Raw genomic sequence first — 18,474 nt, 5'->3', positions numbered from 1 at the left:
GGCTCATGTGGAGATCGAACCAGCAACCTAGGTGTTAGGAGCGCAGCTTCCAACCACCTGAACCACCCAGCAGACCCAGATTGAGTATATTTTGAAATGCATTTTTGTGAATTGGTAGTGTGTACCTTAACTACTCTTCATTTTAATGTAAAATACAAATCTTGAAACATACATAACTTTATAATAATTTTCTGTTAGTTTTAATAACTGCAGAATACGTTTTTTGGTTAAAGCAATGATTTTATAACATTTTCTAAAGTAAACATTATTTACTATGCATGTCTATCTAGTATTTCCTTAAAAACTGAAGTAGAAGATAAACTCACTTCCAGAATAAAAAAGATCTCACACTTAAAATGAGAGAGAGAGAGAAATGCTTTTTTAAGTGATATGTGTGGTTATACAGTATAGGTGATTAGAGGATGATGGAAATGATAAGGGAGTGTGTAGGACCAGTGTAGGGTGAGAAGGGTATATATGTACATACCCAGAAGGAACACTCATACTCCACGAAGTCTGCACCAGTTGGTCTGATTGATGTATCAAAAAAGCCACTAAAAAGCATATAATCTTAATATATTGAGTGTATGTATATATTTTATATACAATATGTATGTGTGTTATTTATATACATAAAACCACCTATTTACATATCTTAAGTATTTTATTTTAAAAAGATAAATGTATGCTTATGTGTCAATCTTTCTTTTTAGACTTAATTTTTTTAGAGCAGTTTTGGGTTCACAGCAAAATTGAGAGGAAGGTATAGAGATTTCTAATATTCACCCTGCCACACACATGCACAGCCTCCCTTATTACCAACATCTCCCACCAGAGTGTGTACCAGTCTTTTGAAGCAGAACCCAAGATGCTTCTTGTGAGTTTGAATAGCGATAGGAGTTCCCAGGGGACTTTTCTTTTTATGAGCCACACATGTAAATACAGTTCTTTTTAAAGTTGGATGAGAATAGAATTCAATTCAGGATTCACTCTAGGATCATATATTGCATTTAGTTGTCATGTTTCTCTTATGTCCTTTAATCTGTACCAGTTCCTTGGTGTTGCCTTTTTGTGACTTTTTCAATTATAGTTGACATACAATATTAGCTTCAGGTGTACAACATGATGATTAGACATTTATATGCTTTATGAAGTGAGGTATATAAATGATTTTGTGATTTGACATTTTGAATTACTTTGATAAAGGTACGTATTATATATTGATACATACATTTATGTATGTAATCATTTCTTCCCAGTCTTTTAAAGTTGATTTGTCTATTCAGTTTTTAGTGAGTCACCTTTGAGTGTGTCCAGAACTAAATCAAATTTTTAAACAACTCTTTGTACTTACATTCTCAGATTATTTAATACTTAATGTAATCACAGCCAAAACAAAAACATTTGGGAGCAAACAGAACTGACTCTGTAACACTAAACAACTCATCTGGTAGGAACAATGACCAAGAGTAATAGACAGTAGCTTACTGGCCCTGAGAGTCTAATGTGCTTTGGTCAGGATACTTTATGGAGGGAATGGCAAACACGGGTTGATGCGGGTAGACAGGATAGTTTCAGCTATGATACCTACATGTCCTTTCCTGAAATAAAATGCATTTTGTCTTGAGTTCTTGGAAACATCAAACTTCCTTTTTGAAAGAGCCTGGTGACAAACTAAGATTTTCCAGTCAGAGGTTTTATTTATTCTATTTCAGGCTTGAAGTTCATTATTTTCCAGTATTTTAGCCGCACCTTAGGGTATCAAAATGACTACTTGTTAAGGTGAATTCTCTCCTTTATATTGGGTAGAGATAACTTCGCAGTGCTGATTACGTTATGCAAAATACAGCCTCTTGCTTCTCAGTATAATCCTAAATCTCTTGTGTTATAGTTGTGTGTGTATGTGTATGTACAGAGGGGGCGGTATATGAAAAGTGTGTACTACAGTGTTTGAGTTTTTACGAATGTAATTTTTCTAATATTCTGCAGTACGTATTATAGACGCAGTAAGGTTTAGATCATTAATGAACAAATTTCATTTTAGCAATATTTTTTAGAGTAATTCATTTTATGGTTTATATTTTTGATGTGCTCTTTTGTCTAAAGACAGTTTTTAAAAATTTAAAATTTGTTCTCTATAGCTTCATTGAAGCATTGACATATAATAAATTGCATATATGAAAAATTTATCATTTGAGAAGTTTTGATGTGTATACACCTGTGAAACCATCACCACAATTACGATAACAAGCCTGCTGATCACCCCAAAAGATTTCTTATACCCCTTGGTAATTCCTCCTTTTTTTCCCTTATGGCCCCCTCACCCATCTCCTGGCAACAACTGATCTGCCTTCTGTCACTATGGGTTAGCTTGCATGAAATTAGATTTTTAATTTGAATTATTTTTATTTCCATAGAAACTGGATCAGGATCTTAATGAAGTCAAAGCTCGAGTAGAAGAACTGGACAGAAAATACTATGAAGTGAAAAATAAGAAAGATGAATTACAAAGTGAAAGAAAGTTAGTATAGACTAAAATGTGCCTCATTTTTTTTTGAAAAATGCTAGTTACTGGCTGTTAAATGGTCTTTAAGTTATAAGTTATTCAAGTTTGATTTCAGTATTTTACTCTAAATTGTATGCTGTTAGTGCGTCTTAATGCTCTTAAAGTTAAAGACAGTAATTTTTATTGATTAGTTACTTGTGGAGAGAGGAGAATGCAGAACAGCAAGCACTTGCTGCTAAAAGAGAAGATCTTGAAAAGAAACAGCAGCTTCTTAGAGCGGCAACAGGAAAGGTGGGCAGATTCTTTTTATTACCTCAGTTTACATTGAGTCAATTACTGTCACACAAATATGTATTAGCTTTTGATTTCTGTAGGTCATTGGTTCCAGGTAATAAATAAGGGTAGAGTACAAATCACTTGTCCTATAAATGATGAGTATTGTTTAAGCAGCCTTATTACCACCCAGGCTATTAATGATAGCACTTTTGATTTTTAGATGAGGAACCCGTTTTTAATGCTAGTGTCATAGAACAGAACCCATAATATAAGGTGTTGTGTGTAGTTGGCATATTTCAAGGGGGGATGTGTTGTTGGGAGGGTGTTTTTAGTGTAACCTCTGGTATGTTTTTTAATGTATTATAGTAATGGACTTATTTCTCAATAGCAAGAGTTCCATTGCAAATTATTTTAATATTTTTCACTTCTAAACAGGCCATTTTAAATGGAATAGACAGCATAAACAAAGTGCTAGACCATTTTCGTCGAAAAGGAATAAACCAGCATGTTCAAAATGGCTATCATGGCATCGTGATGAATAACTTTGAATGTGAGCCTGCCTTCTACACATGTGTGGAAGTCACTGCTGGAAACAGGTGAGACTGTTTGCTTGATATTTTTAGTTTTTAAAGGAAAGGGAATAAGAATAACTAAGAAACAACTTACAGTTTTAGTACAATATGTCTCCCATTATCTTCTTGTATCCTCAGTTACTTAATTTTCTGATTAAATATGTAGATGCCAAGTATTTATTTGTTTCTAACTGTAGAAGCTACGACTTTTCCCTTTTTGAGCTTTCTCTCTTTTCCATTTGAATTTTCTAAGTAGTTCTTCTCCCCCTCCCCATTGGATTGGATAGAAAGGAAGTGAATTGTGTATTTAAATGTTTCAAGCACTTTAAAGTCTAGCAATAAGAATGTGTCTTGTTCTTTTTACATATAGGTTATTTTATCATATTGTTGATTCAGATGAAGTCAGTACGAAGATTTTGATGGAGTTTAATAAAATGAATCTTCCTGGAGAGGTCACTTTTCTGCCTCTTAACAAGTTAGATGTAAGGGATACTGCCTATCCTGAAACCAATGTGAGTTGGTGTATATTAAGATCTTTCTTTCAATAAGTTACTTTTTCTCATAATTTTAGCACATACATTGGAATTTCCCTGGCTTGTGAGACACACATGTCTTTTTTTCCCTGGAGCACAGTCATTGAGGGGTAGGGATAACAGGTCACAGCCACAACATGAAAGAAATTTTTGAAAATGTGCAAAGTGTTAAAATACATAAGTGCAGGATGCTTTGAGACTGTATCCCAGGGTGACAAAATTAAGGTTAGGGTGTTGGAGAAGAATTCCCTGAGGAACTGTCTTTTAAAGTGAAACTTCGTAAGTTTTCTGAATATACTTTTTAAAATGGCTTGTAAATTAAATTTAAAAGCAAGATGATACGCTCTAAAAGCATAAGGTTGCTTTTGTCACTAGCTGGTATACTTACAAATGGATTAAAAATATTTTTCAGACACCATTCTTGAAAACAATGTGATTGCTTTGAGGTATTTGGTTTCAGAATGTTCATGGTTATATAGCAACTATTTTTACTATCCTCTAAGGTTAAAGCTGAAACCCTACGAGAATGATCAGCAATTTAAGTGGAACAGTGAGAAGCTTATAAGCTTCTCAGAGGTCCAGCTTTTTCTTTTAAATCAACAAATTATCTTTGAAGTTTGGGGGAGGAGAAACTGATTGCATGAACAAATGTGACTTGTGAACGAGACATAAAAGAATGCATGTAATGTGGTTCCCTTTACACTACAAAAACAAAACTAAACTGGGATAATAGAACTAGAAAGAAGTGCAAGAAAGTGATTGTCACAAAAGTTAAAAATAATGGTCACTTCCTGGAGGTAGTCACTATCTGATTAGGAAAGGGGCACACTCATGGTTTTTGTCAGCAGTGTTCTGTTTCTTGTCCTGACTGCTGGTTATATTGGTGTTCTCTTTATAATTATTAATTTAAGCTTAACATATTGCATTTTTCTTTATGTAGGATTTATTTCCTACTTTAAAAATTCTTAAAATCTTGCTCTAACAGTTTCGGAAAGAAGGGGGGAAAATAAATTTTATTTGAAAAGATTTTTTTTTGAATAAGATATAAAAGTATTTTGAGGAAATACTGTTTACATTTATTTTGCTCTTTTATGTGACAGGTGCTATCCTGTGTTTTCACATGTGTTAATTCGTCTAGTCTTAACGACTTTATGAGAAAGCTACTGTTATTGCAGTTTTGTAAATGAAGTAACTTACATAGAGAAGTTAAGCAGCTTGTCCAGAGCACGCATCTGATAAGTGGTGGAACTAGGATTTGAACTTGAGCAGTCTGGCTCCATAGCCACTAAGCTCTTTTACTGCTGTGTTCTATTGAAAACCGGGATGTTACATAAGTACAATTTCCAGGATATTTCAGTAGAATGATTTTTCTAACTTCTACAGTATAAAAACAAATAGTTTTGAAATATAAAGGCATTTGTGTTTATTTCTGTTTCATAAAGATGTAATTCATAATTCTGCTAACACATTTTAATTAACTGTGTTGTTATCCTTTTGCTTGATGATAAAATACTCACTTTTAGGATGCTATTCCTATGATAAGTAAATTGAGGTACAATCCCAGATTTGACAAGGCCTTCAAACATGTGTTTGGAAAAACACTTATTTGTCGTAGCATGGAAGTTTCAACCCAGCTGGCCCGTGCTTTCACTATGGACTGCATTACCCTGGAAGGTTTGTAATAATAATTCTTAGCTTTGAACAGATAAATTCCATTTTTGTTTTGAGAGTATTTGAAAATTCATGTCCAGTTATTTTTCATTTTTTAAATAGTTGGTTTATTCAAATTAGAATCTAAACAGTCCACACTTTGTATTTAGTTGATGTCTCTTTAAGTGTAATCATTTGGTCTGTAATAGGAGTTCTTAAACTTTTTTTGGATCAAGTACTCTTTTGGTGAAGTCTGTGGATCCTTTCTCAAAATGTTTTTAAATGCATAAAATACCTTGGATCATAAAAAAGAAACCAATTAGCAAATTGGCGTGGTTATCGCAACATTTTTAAAACTACAACGTAATAATTAACGTATTCAACAAGATTTAGTAGTGGGTCTAGTAAGTCATAATTTTGAAGTAACTGATGCATGTAAACTATTTTGAGATTAGTGACAAGTGTTATCTGGTAGAAAATAGCTGTTATTTCTCTTAGTAACAAAGTCACAAGTATTGATAATACTATGTTTCTTGTCTCATTCATTATGGAAGGAATTTCATTTGAGGTTAGTATAAAAGTAAAGATGTAAATTCCCCCCCTCCCCCCCGCTCAAGTCATGGATCTCCTGAATTTTATCTGTGGAATCCAGGTTAAGAAGCTCTGGTATATAGGTTCACCTGCCCTCATTTTGTGTGTTTTCCTTGTTTTTATAATTTATGTGTTGATGAAAGAAGGTAACCCGCCCCTTCTCCCCCCCACTGTATCTCTTTTATAATTATAGTATCATTGTTACACCTAAGAGATTTAATATTAACAATAATCATCTAAAAAGTGTCTACATTCAAATTTTTTCAATTGTCCCCCAATTCTTTTTTTACGTTTTTGTTAAAGTGTAGTTGACATATACAATATACTAGTTTTCAGATGTACAACATAGTGATTCGACATTTATATACACTTTATGAAGTGATCACCACATTCAAAATATTTTTCTATCCAGGATCCAATCAAGGATGCATGCAGTGTCTTCTCCTTAGATCCTTTCAATATAGGAAAGATTTTTTTGTTCCTACCTCCAGAAATTACTTTCTTGAAGAATGTCCCATTTTTCTGGATTTGTTTTCTTGCTTCCCCATCGTTAGATTTAGGTTAAACATTCTTGGCATGAGTGATAAGTACTTATCGTATCACATAATGTGTCTCACTGTTAGTGATGCTAAGTTTGACAAGTAGCAAATCTCTTGGGTATAAAGCTGTTTCCCTTTTGTAATTAATAAATGGTATGTGGCATTATCCTTTAAGAATATGTGAATATCGTATTTTACCAATGATTTAGCATCCTTTTGCTGACCCTTCCCTGACTCAGTTAATACAGTAGGGGTTTCAAAATGGTGATTTTTAAATTCTGTCATTGCTTCTGTGTTTATTAGATGTCACTCTTCTGTAAAGAAAGCCCTCTCTGTTATTTTTTTTCAATATCACTGTGATTCATGGATTCTTTTTTATTCAGCGTGTTACCACATTGTTATGATTATTTTTGATGTTCAAATTTTTCCAAATACGGCCAGTGGGAATTCCAAGCTAGGTTCTGTGTCCTGTTGACATGTCTCCATGAGTCTTTAGAACATCCTTCTTTATGGGCAGATGTTCAGGCTCACCTAGAAGGTATTTTTTTTTTTTGTTCTTGGTTTTTTTTTGTTTTTTTAGTTTCAGGTGTACAAAGCAATGTAATAGACGTTTCACCCCTTACAAAGTGATAACCCCTCCCCCAATCTATTGCCCCTCTGACATCATATATATCTGTTACAATTCCATTGGCTCTATTCCCTGTGCTGTACTCCATATCCTGTGACTATATATATTAAATTATAGTTGACATACAATATTGTTCAGCTTCAGGTGTACAGTGCAGTGGTCAGGCATCTACACCGTCCATGAAGTGGTCTCCGTAATAAGACGTGCCCATCTGACACCCTACAAAATATTTACGTTATTGGTTATATTCCCCAAACTATCTTTCATATCCTAGAAGGTACATGTTTTAAATGCAAATTTTAATATTAGAAAGCAGAATTTTTTCAGAGTAGCTTAAATTCTTTTTCATTCTCATTAGGTAAAGCCTTTAGATTAGTTGTAGGATTATAAGTCAATTTAGCAAAGAAGTTATACAGAATTACTACCTTATGTTTTGTTTATAGGTGACCAAGTTAGTCATCGGGGTGCTCTAACTGGAGGTTATTATGACACAAGGAAGTCTAGACTCGAATTACAAAAAGATGTTAGAAAAGCCGAAGAAGAACTAGGTGAGCTTGAAGCAAAGCTCAATGAAAACCTGCGCAGGAATATTGAAAATATCTTTTTGTCTTATGCTACTGTGGAAAAAACTGCATTTTGGTTGGAATATATAATCTTTTGCATGTTAGGTGTGTTTTCTCATACATACAGTGGGGGGGAGGGATTCCATGTGTTTTGACTTTGACTTTAAGCACAGAAGCTTATATTGTTTGTCTAACTTCTGAAGACAGGAAAACTGAAAACTATTTTAGCTTTGATCCTTTGCTTAGCTGCTGAATAGCTAATAGCAGTGAGTCTACTTCTGAGAGAAAAAACTCAAGAAACATTGAAAATTTAAGGTCACAGAAAAGATTGAGGAGGATTGGTCAGGAAATTGGAAGGAAAACCAGGATAGTGTTTCAAGGAAGACAGGTGGGGAGTATCAGGAATGCTACATATAGCACAGAAGTTAAATATATAAGGGTTGAAAATGTCCATTCATTGTTACTATGTCTAGGACATTTGATTCATATTTAGTATTTGTGGAGGAAGTGGCTGTCACAGTCGAAGTCTTAGTTCTCTTGCAGTTCTTTCCAATGGTTTTCCATTAATGGTTAGTTCAGCTCAACCATTGAAAAGTTGTGTCTATGCATTTTCTTAAAGCAACAGTGGTGGCATATGGCAAAAGTGCTTTATGTACACTTTGCATTATGTCACACAAAAATACAGGTATGTGCAGTAAAAATAGATAATCATTTTTGCTGCTTCATTAGGATGTTCTTAATTGAAACGTATTTTTTTTTTAAATACGACTTTACAGCCTCTGTGCTATCAGTGAAAGCAGTAGCACAGAGGAAAAGGTAAAGAAATAAACATCTTAGTTTTGACTTTGCAGGAATCTGCATAGCACACTTTAAGAACTGCCCAAATTTGGCAGATGTTAGCATTAAGAAAGCATGGTGAAATACTAACAAAAAGGATATTGACAGCATGTATTAACCTTCCCGTATTTCATAATCCAGTGAGGTGGAATTGTTCTTCCACATGGCAAGGCCTCTTAAACAACTCCCTTATATAAGGCTTTAAGGATAATAGATTACACAGTAAATATTTGTTGTATGAAAACATTTTTAAAAATACTATTATGTTTCATTTAGCTTTCTATAGGGTTTCCAGAGAATGTTGATTAATTGATTGCTATAGCCATTAGTAAAATAGTATATATATTATTTTGAATGAGAATTGAGGTGAACACCATTAGTGTAGTATTTAATTCAGCATTGTTATGGTCCATAGATTTGAGGAAATGACTTATTTAAGCGTAAAGAAAAGGAGGGGGATACAAAATGTGCTTATAAGAACTGAAAAGAATTTACAACGTAAGGTGTATTTACAACTTGGAGAGAATTTTCCTTAGCCTTGTATATGGATTAATAATGAAATTGATCAGCTGATGAACCAAATGCAGCAGATAGAGACTCAGCAAAGGAAATTTAAAGCATCTCGCGATAGCATATTATCAGAAATGAAAATGCTAAAAGAAAAGAGGCAGCAGTCAGAGAAAACCTTTATGCCGAAGGTTCGTAAGTATGCCTTTTGTTACAAATGTTTTAATTATATAGAATTGAGTGGACCATATGTTACATAGGTTATCCTTCGATTTCAGTTTTCGTTTTTGTTTATTCCCATACTTTTTTGGATATGTACATTTATACCACACTTAGACTGATGATTGGTATCCAAAATATCCTTTTGTAGGCTACATTCAGACTTTCCAACTTCATTAAACAAATAAGCATTTTGAACTATGGCATAATAGTACTATCTTATAGTAATTAATTTTTCAGTAACCATTTTTGTCTGTAAAGTACTATTTATGGAGTTTTTTCAATATTGCGTTGTGTTCAGAGTAATAAAATGAGTAGAAAGTAAACTTAACTGCTGTTAAAAGTGATAATACATATTGGTTTTAATAAATGTGAAGCTGTTTGGCAATACTGTTAATTTGGTACATAAATAGTACTAAAACAACAAAGTTTTTTTTTTTTTAATTGCCCACAATTATATCATCCTCACACATTTTAGCAACTTTTTTTGTTCTTATGAATATGTATGAAGATTTTTATATAGTTTGATCATGGAATATGTTGTTCCACACAGCTCCATAGTGCTGCATCATAAATATTCTTGTTGCTACATAGTTGTAGTTATCAAATTTAATGGATACCTAATATTTAATCGAGTTGATATTATTTAGCTCACTTTGTTACAAATATCGATTGTTTCCAATTTTTCACTATTATAATTAACACAGTGACTAATACTTTTATTAATAGATGAGTAATCTTTCTTACAGCAACGTAGCTTACAAAGTTTGGAGGCTAGTTTACATGCTATGGAATCTACCAGAGAATCATTAAAAGCAGAACTGGGAACTGATTTGCTTTCTCAACTTAGTCTGGAAGATCAAAAGAGAGTAGATGCACTGAATGATGAAATACGTCAACTTCAGCAGGCAAGTACACAACTGACAGAAAAATTTTCGTTGATTACTGGCTACTGTGAAAAATGTCCTGCTAATAAAGGAATGTGAAAGAATATTGAGAAAATATAATGAGACTTGGGCTTATAAAATCTATAAGAATAAATAAAGTAAGGTTTTAATAAGTTTTTCTAAACTTTTCTATATATGTTAGGGTTATACAAGAAATCTTCATTGTAAAAGAACCAGGCACAAAATCTTAGCATTCTGAAGAGAGAAAATGAAAATACTGGACTTTTTAGAAGTGTATAAAATTCCATCTCGGCTCACTTGAACACAAGTGATGGAGATGACAGCGGATCAACAGCATTCCTTTTGTGAAATGTGCATGCCTATGTAGACAAATACTTTTCTTCTTCTAGGAAAACAGACAGTTGCTGAATGAAAGAATTAAATTAGAAGGTATTATTACTCGAGTAGAGACTTATCTCAATGAGAATTTGAGAAAACGCTTGGACCAAGTAGAACAGGTATGTTCTTTTTTGAGAGTTCCTTGATGACTGTAACATTTTGAAAGTGCTTATATGAGAGCTTGGACTTGGGGGACAGACTAGCAGTCCGACCGCCTGCCTTGAGTTTGAGTTCTGGCACCACCCCCTGGTGTATGATCTTGCACGAGTCATTTAATATTTCTAACCTTCCGTTGCCTCGTGTAAAATAGGCATAACAGTAATACTTGTTTTGTATGGTTATCCTGGCACATTCTAGGTATGTAGTAAAAGTTATTAATATATTTTCTCAATAATAGTCAGATGCTGAGAAATTTTTAACTAATTATATCATTAATTTTCCCCCATTAATGGATACTTGAAGTATTTGCAATTATATGAAGTTTATTTTCTTGAATATTTATTCAAACATAACAGCTATAGAAACTGTTGGTAGTCGTAACATTTTGAAACTAACAAAATTCACATTTTGTGGTTTAATTCTCAAATTCCATTTGTTTTGCAGGAACTTAATGAACTGAGAGAGACAGAAGGGGGTACTGTTCTCACTGCTACAACTTCAGAACTTGAAGCCATCAATAAAAGAGTAAAAGATACTTTGGCACGATCAGAAGGTGAATTTTTATTCAGTAAAATTTTTTTTAGTAAAAGTTAAATTTAGCTCATTCGTTTTATAACATTGTTTACTACAAAATTAAATATCCAAATAGGCAAATGCAACTAATGATTTTGTGTTTTTCATCAATCATAAACTATAGTGAATGGAGTTTGGGAGGTGATTGTAAATAGTAATCTTTGTTTTATTGAAATGTTTGTAAATATTGTTGACAGAAGAATTAAATGGCTGAATCAAGTTTCTTATCACATAGTTGCTGAGAAGAAAATTTTTTGTTTTTGTAAACATAAACATTAAATTATAAGAACTATACTTGAGTGACTTTAGTGTAAACTCCTAATTTTGTCCTGAATTAAGTGTTTTATGAATTTCACAGTAAAGTTTAAGCATTGAAAAAGACTATTTATTTTGATAGATTTGACCAATAAAATAAAATCTTTGGTCAGATAACACTCGGGCTAGTAAAATAGGTATTATGGCCTAACTTGGTTTTTTCCACATTTTAGATTTGGACAATTCCATCGATAAAACAGAAGCTGGAATTAAGGAGCTTCAGAAGAGTATGGAGCGCTGGAAAAATATGGAAAAAGAACACATGGATGCTATAAATCATGATACTAAAGAACTGGAAAAAATGACAAATCGACAAGGCATGCTACTGAAGAAGAAAGAAGAGTGTATGAAGAAAATTCGAGAACTTGGATCACTTCCCCAAGAAGCATTTGAAAAATACCAAACACTGAGCCTCAAACAGGTAAATCTTGGTTTTAAATTTGAAATCTCATTTCAAATGTTCCTATAGGTGAATATATGTGTACATTTTTTTTTTCCTTTATAGTTGTTTCGAAAGCTTGAACAGTGCAACACAGAACTGAAGAAGTACAGCCATGTTAACAAAAAAGCTTTAGATCAGTTTGTAAATTTCTCTGAGCAGAAAGAAAAGTTAATAAAGCGACAAGAAGAGTTGGATAGGGGATACAAATCAATCATGGAACTGATGAATGTACTTGAACTTCGGAAATATGAAGCTATTCAATTAACTTTCAAACAGGTATGTTTCTATTTAGTTAATACACACACAGGACAAAAGCTTTAGCTATTCAGTTTATTGTTCAGTTTGTAAAGATTTTAAAGCCTTTTTTCCACTGATAGTTGGATCTAATACGTATGAATAAATCCAGGGTATAGGTTGCTAATATAGTAACTAGAATGTTTTACACAGCTCTTAAGAGGATCCAATCTGTTATTCTTAAGATAAAAAAATATACTTCTGATTGCCTTTAAATATTTGTCTTTGTTTTAAGCCGTAATATGTATAATTCTACCTAAACAAAATTTATATTCAAATTGACTACCTACCTTGCTTCCTTATTTATTTCACCTAAGCAAAATTTATTTTCGAATTGACACCCAATTATATGTATTTCTTTGTTTTAAGGTATCCAAGAACTTCAGCGAAGTATTCCAGAAGTTGGTACCTGGTGGCAAAGCTACTTTGGTGATGAAGAAAGGAGATGTGGAGGGCAGTCAGTCTCAGGATGAAGGAGAAGGGAGTGGTGAAAGTGAGAGGGGTTCTGGGTCACAAAGCAGTGTCCCATCAGTTGACCAGTTCACTGGAGTTGGAATTAGGGTAAATACCTTTACATCCAGTTTTCCTCAGCGATTACTATAGTAGAATTTGTAGACTATTTTGCAAATCAAAATTGGTGTATTGTGTGTAGTTTAATTGGAAGAGGTGATGATGATTCTACCCCTTTAGGATATTAATGTAAATGTTTTCTCAGGTGTCATTTACAGGAAAACAAGGTGAAATGAGAGAAATGCAACAACTTTCAGGTGGACAGAAATCCTTGGTAGCTCTTGCTCTGATTTTTGCCATTCAGAAATGTGACCCAGCTCCTTTTTACTTGTTTGATGAGATTGACCAGGCTCTGGATGCTCAGCACAGAAAGGCTGTGTCAGGTATGTTTTGGGTTTTGTACTTAACAGTGAAAATTTGCTTAAAAATGATAGCTTACCTCTTTTATAGTGATTTCTTTGTTGCCTGGGATATTTGGGGGGAATAGACAGGGTATGTATTCAGTACATAAAATTTCTCTTTGAAGAGGTTTTTAAAAATTTAGTATTAGACTAATTTACAAAGTTTAGTTCTATGAGAAATAAATGTAATTCTTTGAATCAATTGAAAATCCTACTTCAGTTAAACTTCTATACAGAAGTCTCTCATTTTAAAACTTGTTTTTCTCAATGTATGAGTAGCCTCTGTCATAATGTTGATTCTGTGTTTAACAAAGAACCTGTATCTCAGACAATAGTTTAGTGGTTACCAGAGGATAAGGGGAGGGGGTGGTAGATGAGGGTAAAGGGGATCAAATATATGGTGATGGAAGTAGAACTGACTCTGGGTGGTGAACACACAATGGGATTTATAGATGAAATAATACAGAATTGTACACATGGAATCTATATAACTTTACTAACAATTGTCACCCCAATAAACTTTAATTAAAAAAATCAAACCTGTATCTGATCTTTAGTAAGCTCAAAAGATCTTTGGGGGAGTGGGTAGTGGGGAAGGTTGTCTTTTGTTATTTTGTGTCAGAAAACTTATCTTACTTAGACATAATTTCTGATGCTGTGTTAGAAGTTTAAGATACTAGGGTTAAAGAGTTATCCCTAATTTGAAAAATCAACTTGGTAATTTTTGTAGGGTCATGCATGAAAAATAGTCACAGACTACTTTGAATTTTAGGTTAAAAGTAAAGATAGTTGCTTTTTAAAATTTTGAGATCTGAGAAAGAGTTTCATTCAAGTACTTTTTCATTTTTTTATTTTTTTTTACAGATATGATAATGGAACTTGCTGTACATGCTCAATTTATTACAACTACTTTTAGGCCTGAATTGCTTGAGTCAGCTGATAAATTCTATGGTGTAAAGTTCAGAAACAAGGTAAATTTTTTTACATGAAGTTTAAGTTCATGTAATATGTAATCCATTATATTTGTTGAATTCTTACTTTATGTTACTTAAGTCATGAAAGAAAACTTAGAAAGTTGTTGCTTATCTGATAATGTCTTTGTAAAGAAAAAACATTTACTTCAAATGCCTTTGAAGTTTAGCAATTTTTTTGTGGCATTCATTGCATTGATTTTGTCTTCATAGGCAGTAAGAGACAGTATCTTCCTATTAGTCTATTTAGTGCTTATTTAATGCACAGTCTTTAACAGTTTTGTACGTTCATTTATACTGGGGGTGCCAAAAAATGTACACATTTTAAGAGATGTTATCCATGTATTACTGTTCGTTACTTTTCAACAACTAATCGAAGTTGGCTTACGGTAGCAATGTGTAGTATGACATTCACTCAAAAGATGACGTTAATCAAATGAATGCTGGCGTCATTCATTGTATTACAATTTTAATACAGTTTTTTCCTTTCTTAAAATGTGTATACATTTTTTGGGCACTCTCTGTATTTGGATGGACCACACAGCTGTTCCTGGTATTTTAAGCCTTATGATTTTTTGAAATAGCAAAATAATAAAGGTTGAACAAAAATGTGGTTGGTCAACTTTTTTGTCTGTATCTTCAAGAGTGTAAAATGCAGAATATTTTTAAACTTACACTTTGAACAAACACCGTTATAAAGGTTTTATTAAGTCAGAGTTTTAGAATCATTTGACTTGGTAAATAAAATTTATAGGTAATAGGCTGGCTGTATGTTTTAAATATTACCCTAATAGTGGGAACACTGATACATTTCTTTAAGATTTAACAGATTTTGTTTTTTAACATTTATTCTTCAGGTTAGTCATATTGATGTGATCACAGCAGAGATGGCCAAGGACTTTGTGGAAGATGATACCACTCATGGTTAATTGGAAAATATTCCCTATTGGTTTGGAAGATGTATTTAGTAATATGATTCCCATACCCATGCTGTAAATGTAAACCTAAACATCTGGTCATTATGATAGTTTTCAGACTTAGAGCACACATATAGTTCTTTTATATTTCTGTCATTGTATTTTATAAGATATGCTGTAATGTTACATTTCTACTTATAGTTTAAGAATTTTATTTCCCACACAACTTTTTGTAAAGTGTCCTGCTCCTATTTTAAATCTTGAAACATGCTAAATATAATTTCCTAATTATTGTATCAATTATATTGCCTCTTTTTTTATAGCTTCAATTAAATAATTGCTTTTATGACTAATTTGTGTTTTATGTGGCTTTTCATTTATGGTTGTACAATTAGAAACAAGCTTTTCTTAAATATGTATTTTTTACTTTGCCTAAGAAAAGGTTTGCCTTCACCTAAAAGAAGATTTTTAAAATATGATTTCATATACTGTTGAATTAATCAGTGGTTCCCAATTTTGCTGCATGCTTACATCCATGGGGTAAAGCTTTTGAAAACTGGATACTGCTGGAGTCTTTCCCTCAACCAGTTGAATCAAAATCTGCAGGGGGTGGGGTCCTGGTCATTGTTAATTTTAAAGTTCCTCCAGATAATTCTGACCTCCAGTGAGGGTTAAAACCCTACTTTTAACTCAGTCCTTTCAAAATTATTTTTAATTAAAGATGGCAATGCATTTAATAGAATTTGAAAAGGTAGGTTTAAGAGTAATTGAGAACACTAAAGCCAAAAAATTGAGCCATAAAATTTTGGAAAACGTTGTTACTGAAACTATTTTTCTCAGATGAGGTCTTTGTTTGTTATGTTTTAAAAATTGCTTTACTGAGACAACTCACACTGTAAAATCCACCTATTAAAACTGCAGTTCAGTCAGTGCATGTACCTTTTTAGTATTTTCACATAATTGTTCAACCATCTCTATAACCTTAATTTTAAAAGTTTTATTACCCCGAAAAGAAACCCTCGACCTGTCGGCGATCACACTACATCTCCCTATCCCCTGGCAACCACAAATCTATTTTCTGTTTCATACTGTGAATTTGCTGGTTTTGGACATTTCATATGCATAGGAAATTTTATACAATATGGGTCCCTTTGTGACTGGTTTCTTTTAACATGTTTCCAAGATTCATGTTGTAGTTCATACTGGTACTTAATTCCTTTTTATTACTGAGTAATATGCCATTATATGATTACCGTGGTTTGTTTATCCATTCTTTAGTTGGACATTTGGATTGTTCCCACCTTTTGGGTATTGTAAATAATGCTGCTGTGAACATTCATGCACAAGTTTTTTGTGCTCGTATGTTTTCATTTAGTGGGAGGCACATACCTAGGATTGGAATTATTGGGTCACATGGTAACTTTTTTTTACTATAGCCATTCTGAGTGGAGTAGCATCTCTTAATTTGCATTTTTCTGATGACTAGTTGATGTTAAGCATCTTTTTACGTGCTGATTTGTCATTTGTATATCTTATTTGGTGAGCTATCTATTCATATCTTTTGCTCATGTTTAAATTCTGTTATTTGTATTATAAATTATAATTTGTATTCTTACAACAGAAGTTACAGGAGTGCTTTGTATATTCTAGATACAAAGCCCTTATTAGGTATATGACTTGCACATATTTTCAGCCTGTGAATTGCCTTTTTACTTTCTTAATGATATCTTTGGATGAAGTGTAACCTTTTTTGAAAAATAAACTTACATGTCCAATTTTTTTTTTCTTTAAAGTTTATTGGGGCGACAATTGTTAGTCAAGTTACATAGATTTCAGGTGTACAATTCTGGAATGATATCTCACATTGATACCTCACCCAGAATCAGTTCTCTTTCCATCACCATATATTAGACCCCATTTACCCTCTTCTAGAGCCCCGCTCCCCTCTCCCCCTATACCCTCTGATAATCCCTAAACTATTGTCTATGTCTATGAGTTTTTGTTCTTTCAGTTGTTTGTCTTGTTCTTTTGTTGTTTTCGGTTTATATACTACGTATCAGTGAAATCATATGGTTATGTATTTTTTCTGTCTGACTTACTTCACTTAGCATTATAATCTCAAGATACATCCATGTTGTCACAAATGGTCCTATTTCATCTCTTCTTACCACAAAATAGTATTCCATTGTGTATATGTACCACAACTTCTTTATCCATTCATCTATCGAAGGACATTTTGGTTGTTTCCATGTCTTGGCCACTGTAAATAAAGCTGCAATGAACATTGGAGCACACTTGTCTTTATGGATAAATGTCCAGATTTTTGGGGTAGATACCCAGGAGAGGGACTGCTGGGTCACATGGTAATTCTGTCTGTAATTTTTTGAGGAAACTCCACACTGCCTTCCATAGCAGCTGCACCAGTCTGCATTCCCACCAACAGTGTATGAGGGTTCCTTTTCTCCATAGCCTCTCCAACACTTGTTAGTGAATGGAGTGCAGTTTCATTCCTTTGCACGTGGTTTTCCAATTCTGCCAGCACCATTTATTGAAGAGGCTGTTTGTCTTTTCTCAATTGTGTGTTTTTTGCTTCTTTGTCAAAAGTTATCTGTCCATATTTATGTGGGTTTATTTCTGGGCTCTCAATTCTACTCCATTGGTCTATGTGTCTTTTTCTGCCAATATCATGAATATCATGCTGTTTTGATTATTGTTACCCTGTAGTACAAGCTAAAGTCAGGGAGTGTGATACCTCCAGAATTGTTCTTTTTTCTTAGGATTGCTTTGGCTATTTGGGGTCTTTTGTGGTTCCATACAAAGCTGATGATTTTTTGTTCTATTTCTTTAAAAAATGCCATTGGGATTTTGATGGGGATTGCGTTAAATCTGTATATTGCTTTGGGTAATATGGCCATTTTAACTATGTTGATTCTTCCAATCCATAAAAGAGCATCTAATACCTGTCCTACTCAAACTCTTCCAAAAAATTGAAGAGACAGTACTCCCTAACTCATTTTATGATTAAACTTTTCACTTAGTAATAAAATAGAAAATATTCCTGTTTAATCTCTTTAGAAACAAGTTTTAATAGCCACAAAATTCTGTGAAATAGAAGTAGCCAAAATTTCCTTAAATACCTCTGTTGGGTGCTTAGATTGTTTCCTTTTGACTATATTACCAAAACC

The 18,474-nt window shown here is 33.1% G+C and overlaps 1 protein-coding gene across 1 annotated transcript in view; it reads left to right on the top strand.

Moving 5' to 3' along the window:
- SMC3 (structural maintenance of chromosomes 3) overlaps positions 1 to 15,642 on the top strand; it is a 31,357-nt gene extending 15,715 nt beyond the window's left edge. Inside the window, exons 14-29 of the mRNA XM_019725112.3 lie at positions 2,418 to 2,521; positions 2,698 to 2,797; positions 3,218 to 3,378; positions 3,725 to 3,866; positions 5,411 to 5,561; positions 7,739 to 7,891; positions 9,242 to 9,393; positions 10,171 to 10,329; positions 10,719 to 10,826; positions 11,311 to 11,419; positions 11,928 to 12,175; positions 12,260 to 12,472; positions 12,860 to 13,051; positions 13,206 to 13,383; positions 14,266 to 14,372; positions 15,230 to 15,642. Coding sequence (XP_019580671.1) covers positions 2,418 to 2,521; positions 2,698 to 2,797; positions 3,218 to 3,378; positions 3,725 to 3,866; positions 5,411 to 5,561; positions 7,739 to 7,891; positions 9,242 to 9,393; positions 10,171 to 10,329; positions 10,719 to 10,826; positions 11,311 to 11,419; positions 11,928 to 12,175; positions 12,260 to 12,472; positions 12,860 to 13,051; positions 13,206 to 13,383; positions 14,266 to 14,372; positions 15,230 to 15,301 — 2,349 coding nt within the window. The 3' untranslated portion in view covers positions 15,302 to 15,642. The remainder of the gene's footprint in view (positions 1 to 2,417; positions 2,522 to 2,697; positions 2,798 to 3,217; positions 3,379 to 3,724; positions 3,867 to 5,410; positions 5,562 to 7,738; positions 7,892 to 9,241; positions 9,394 to 10,170; positions 10,330 to 10,718; positions 10,827 to 11,310; positions 11,420 to 11,927; positions 12,176 to 12,259; positions 12,473 to 12,859; positions 13,052 to 13,205; positions 13,384 to 14,265; positions 14,373 to 15,229) is intronic.
- Positions 15,643 to 18,474: the final 2,832 nt, after the last annotated feature.

Source organism: Rhinolophus sinicus, chromosome 15, assembly GCF_057876585.1.
Source record: "Rhinolophus sinicus isolate RSI-liver-muscle chromosome 15, RSI-T2T, whole genome shotgun sequence".
Taxonomy (NCBI): Eukaryota; Metazoa; Chordata; class Mammalia; order Chiroptera; family Rhinolophidae; genus Rhinolophus; species Rhinolophus sinicus.
This window is presented reverse-complemented; position numbering and strand designations above follow the sequence as displayed.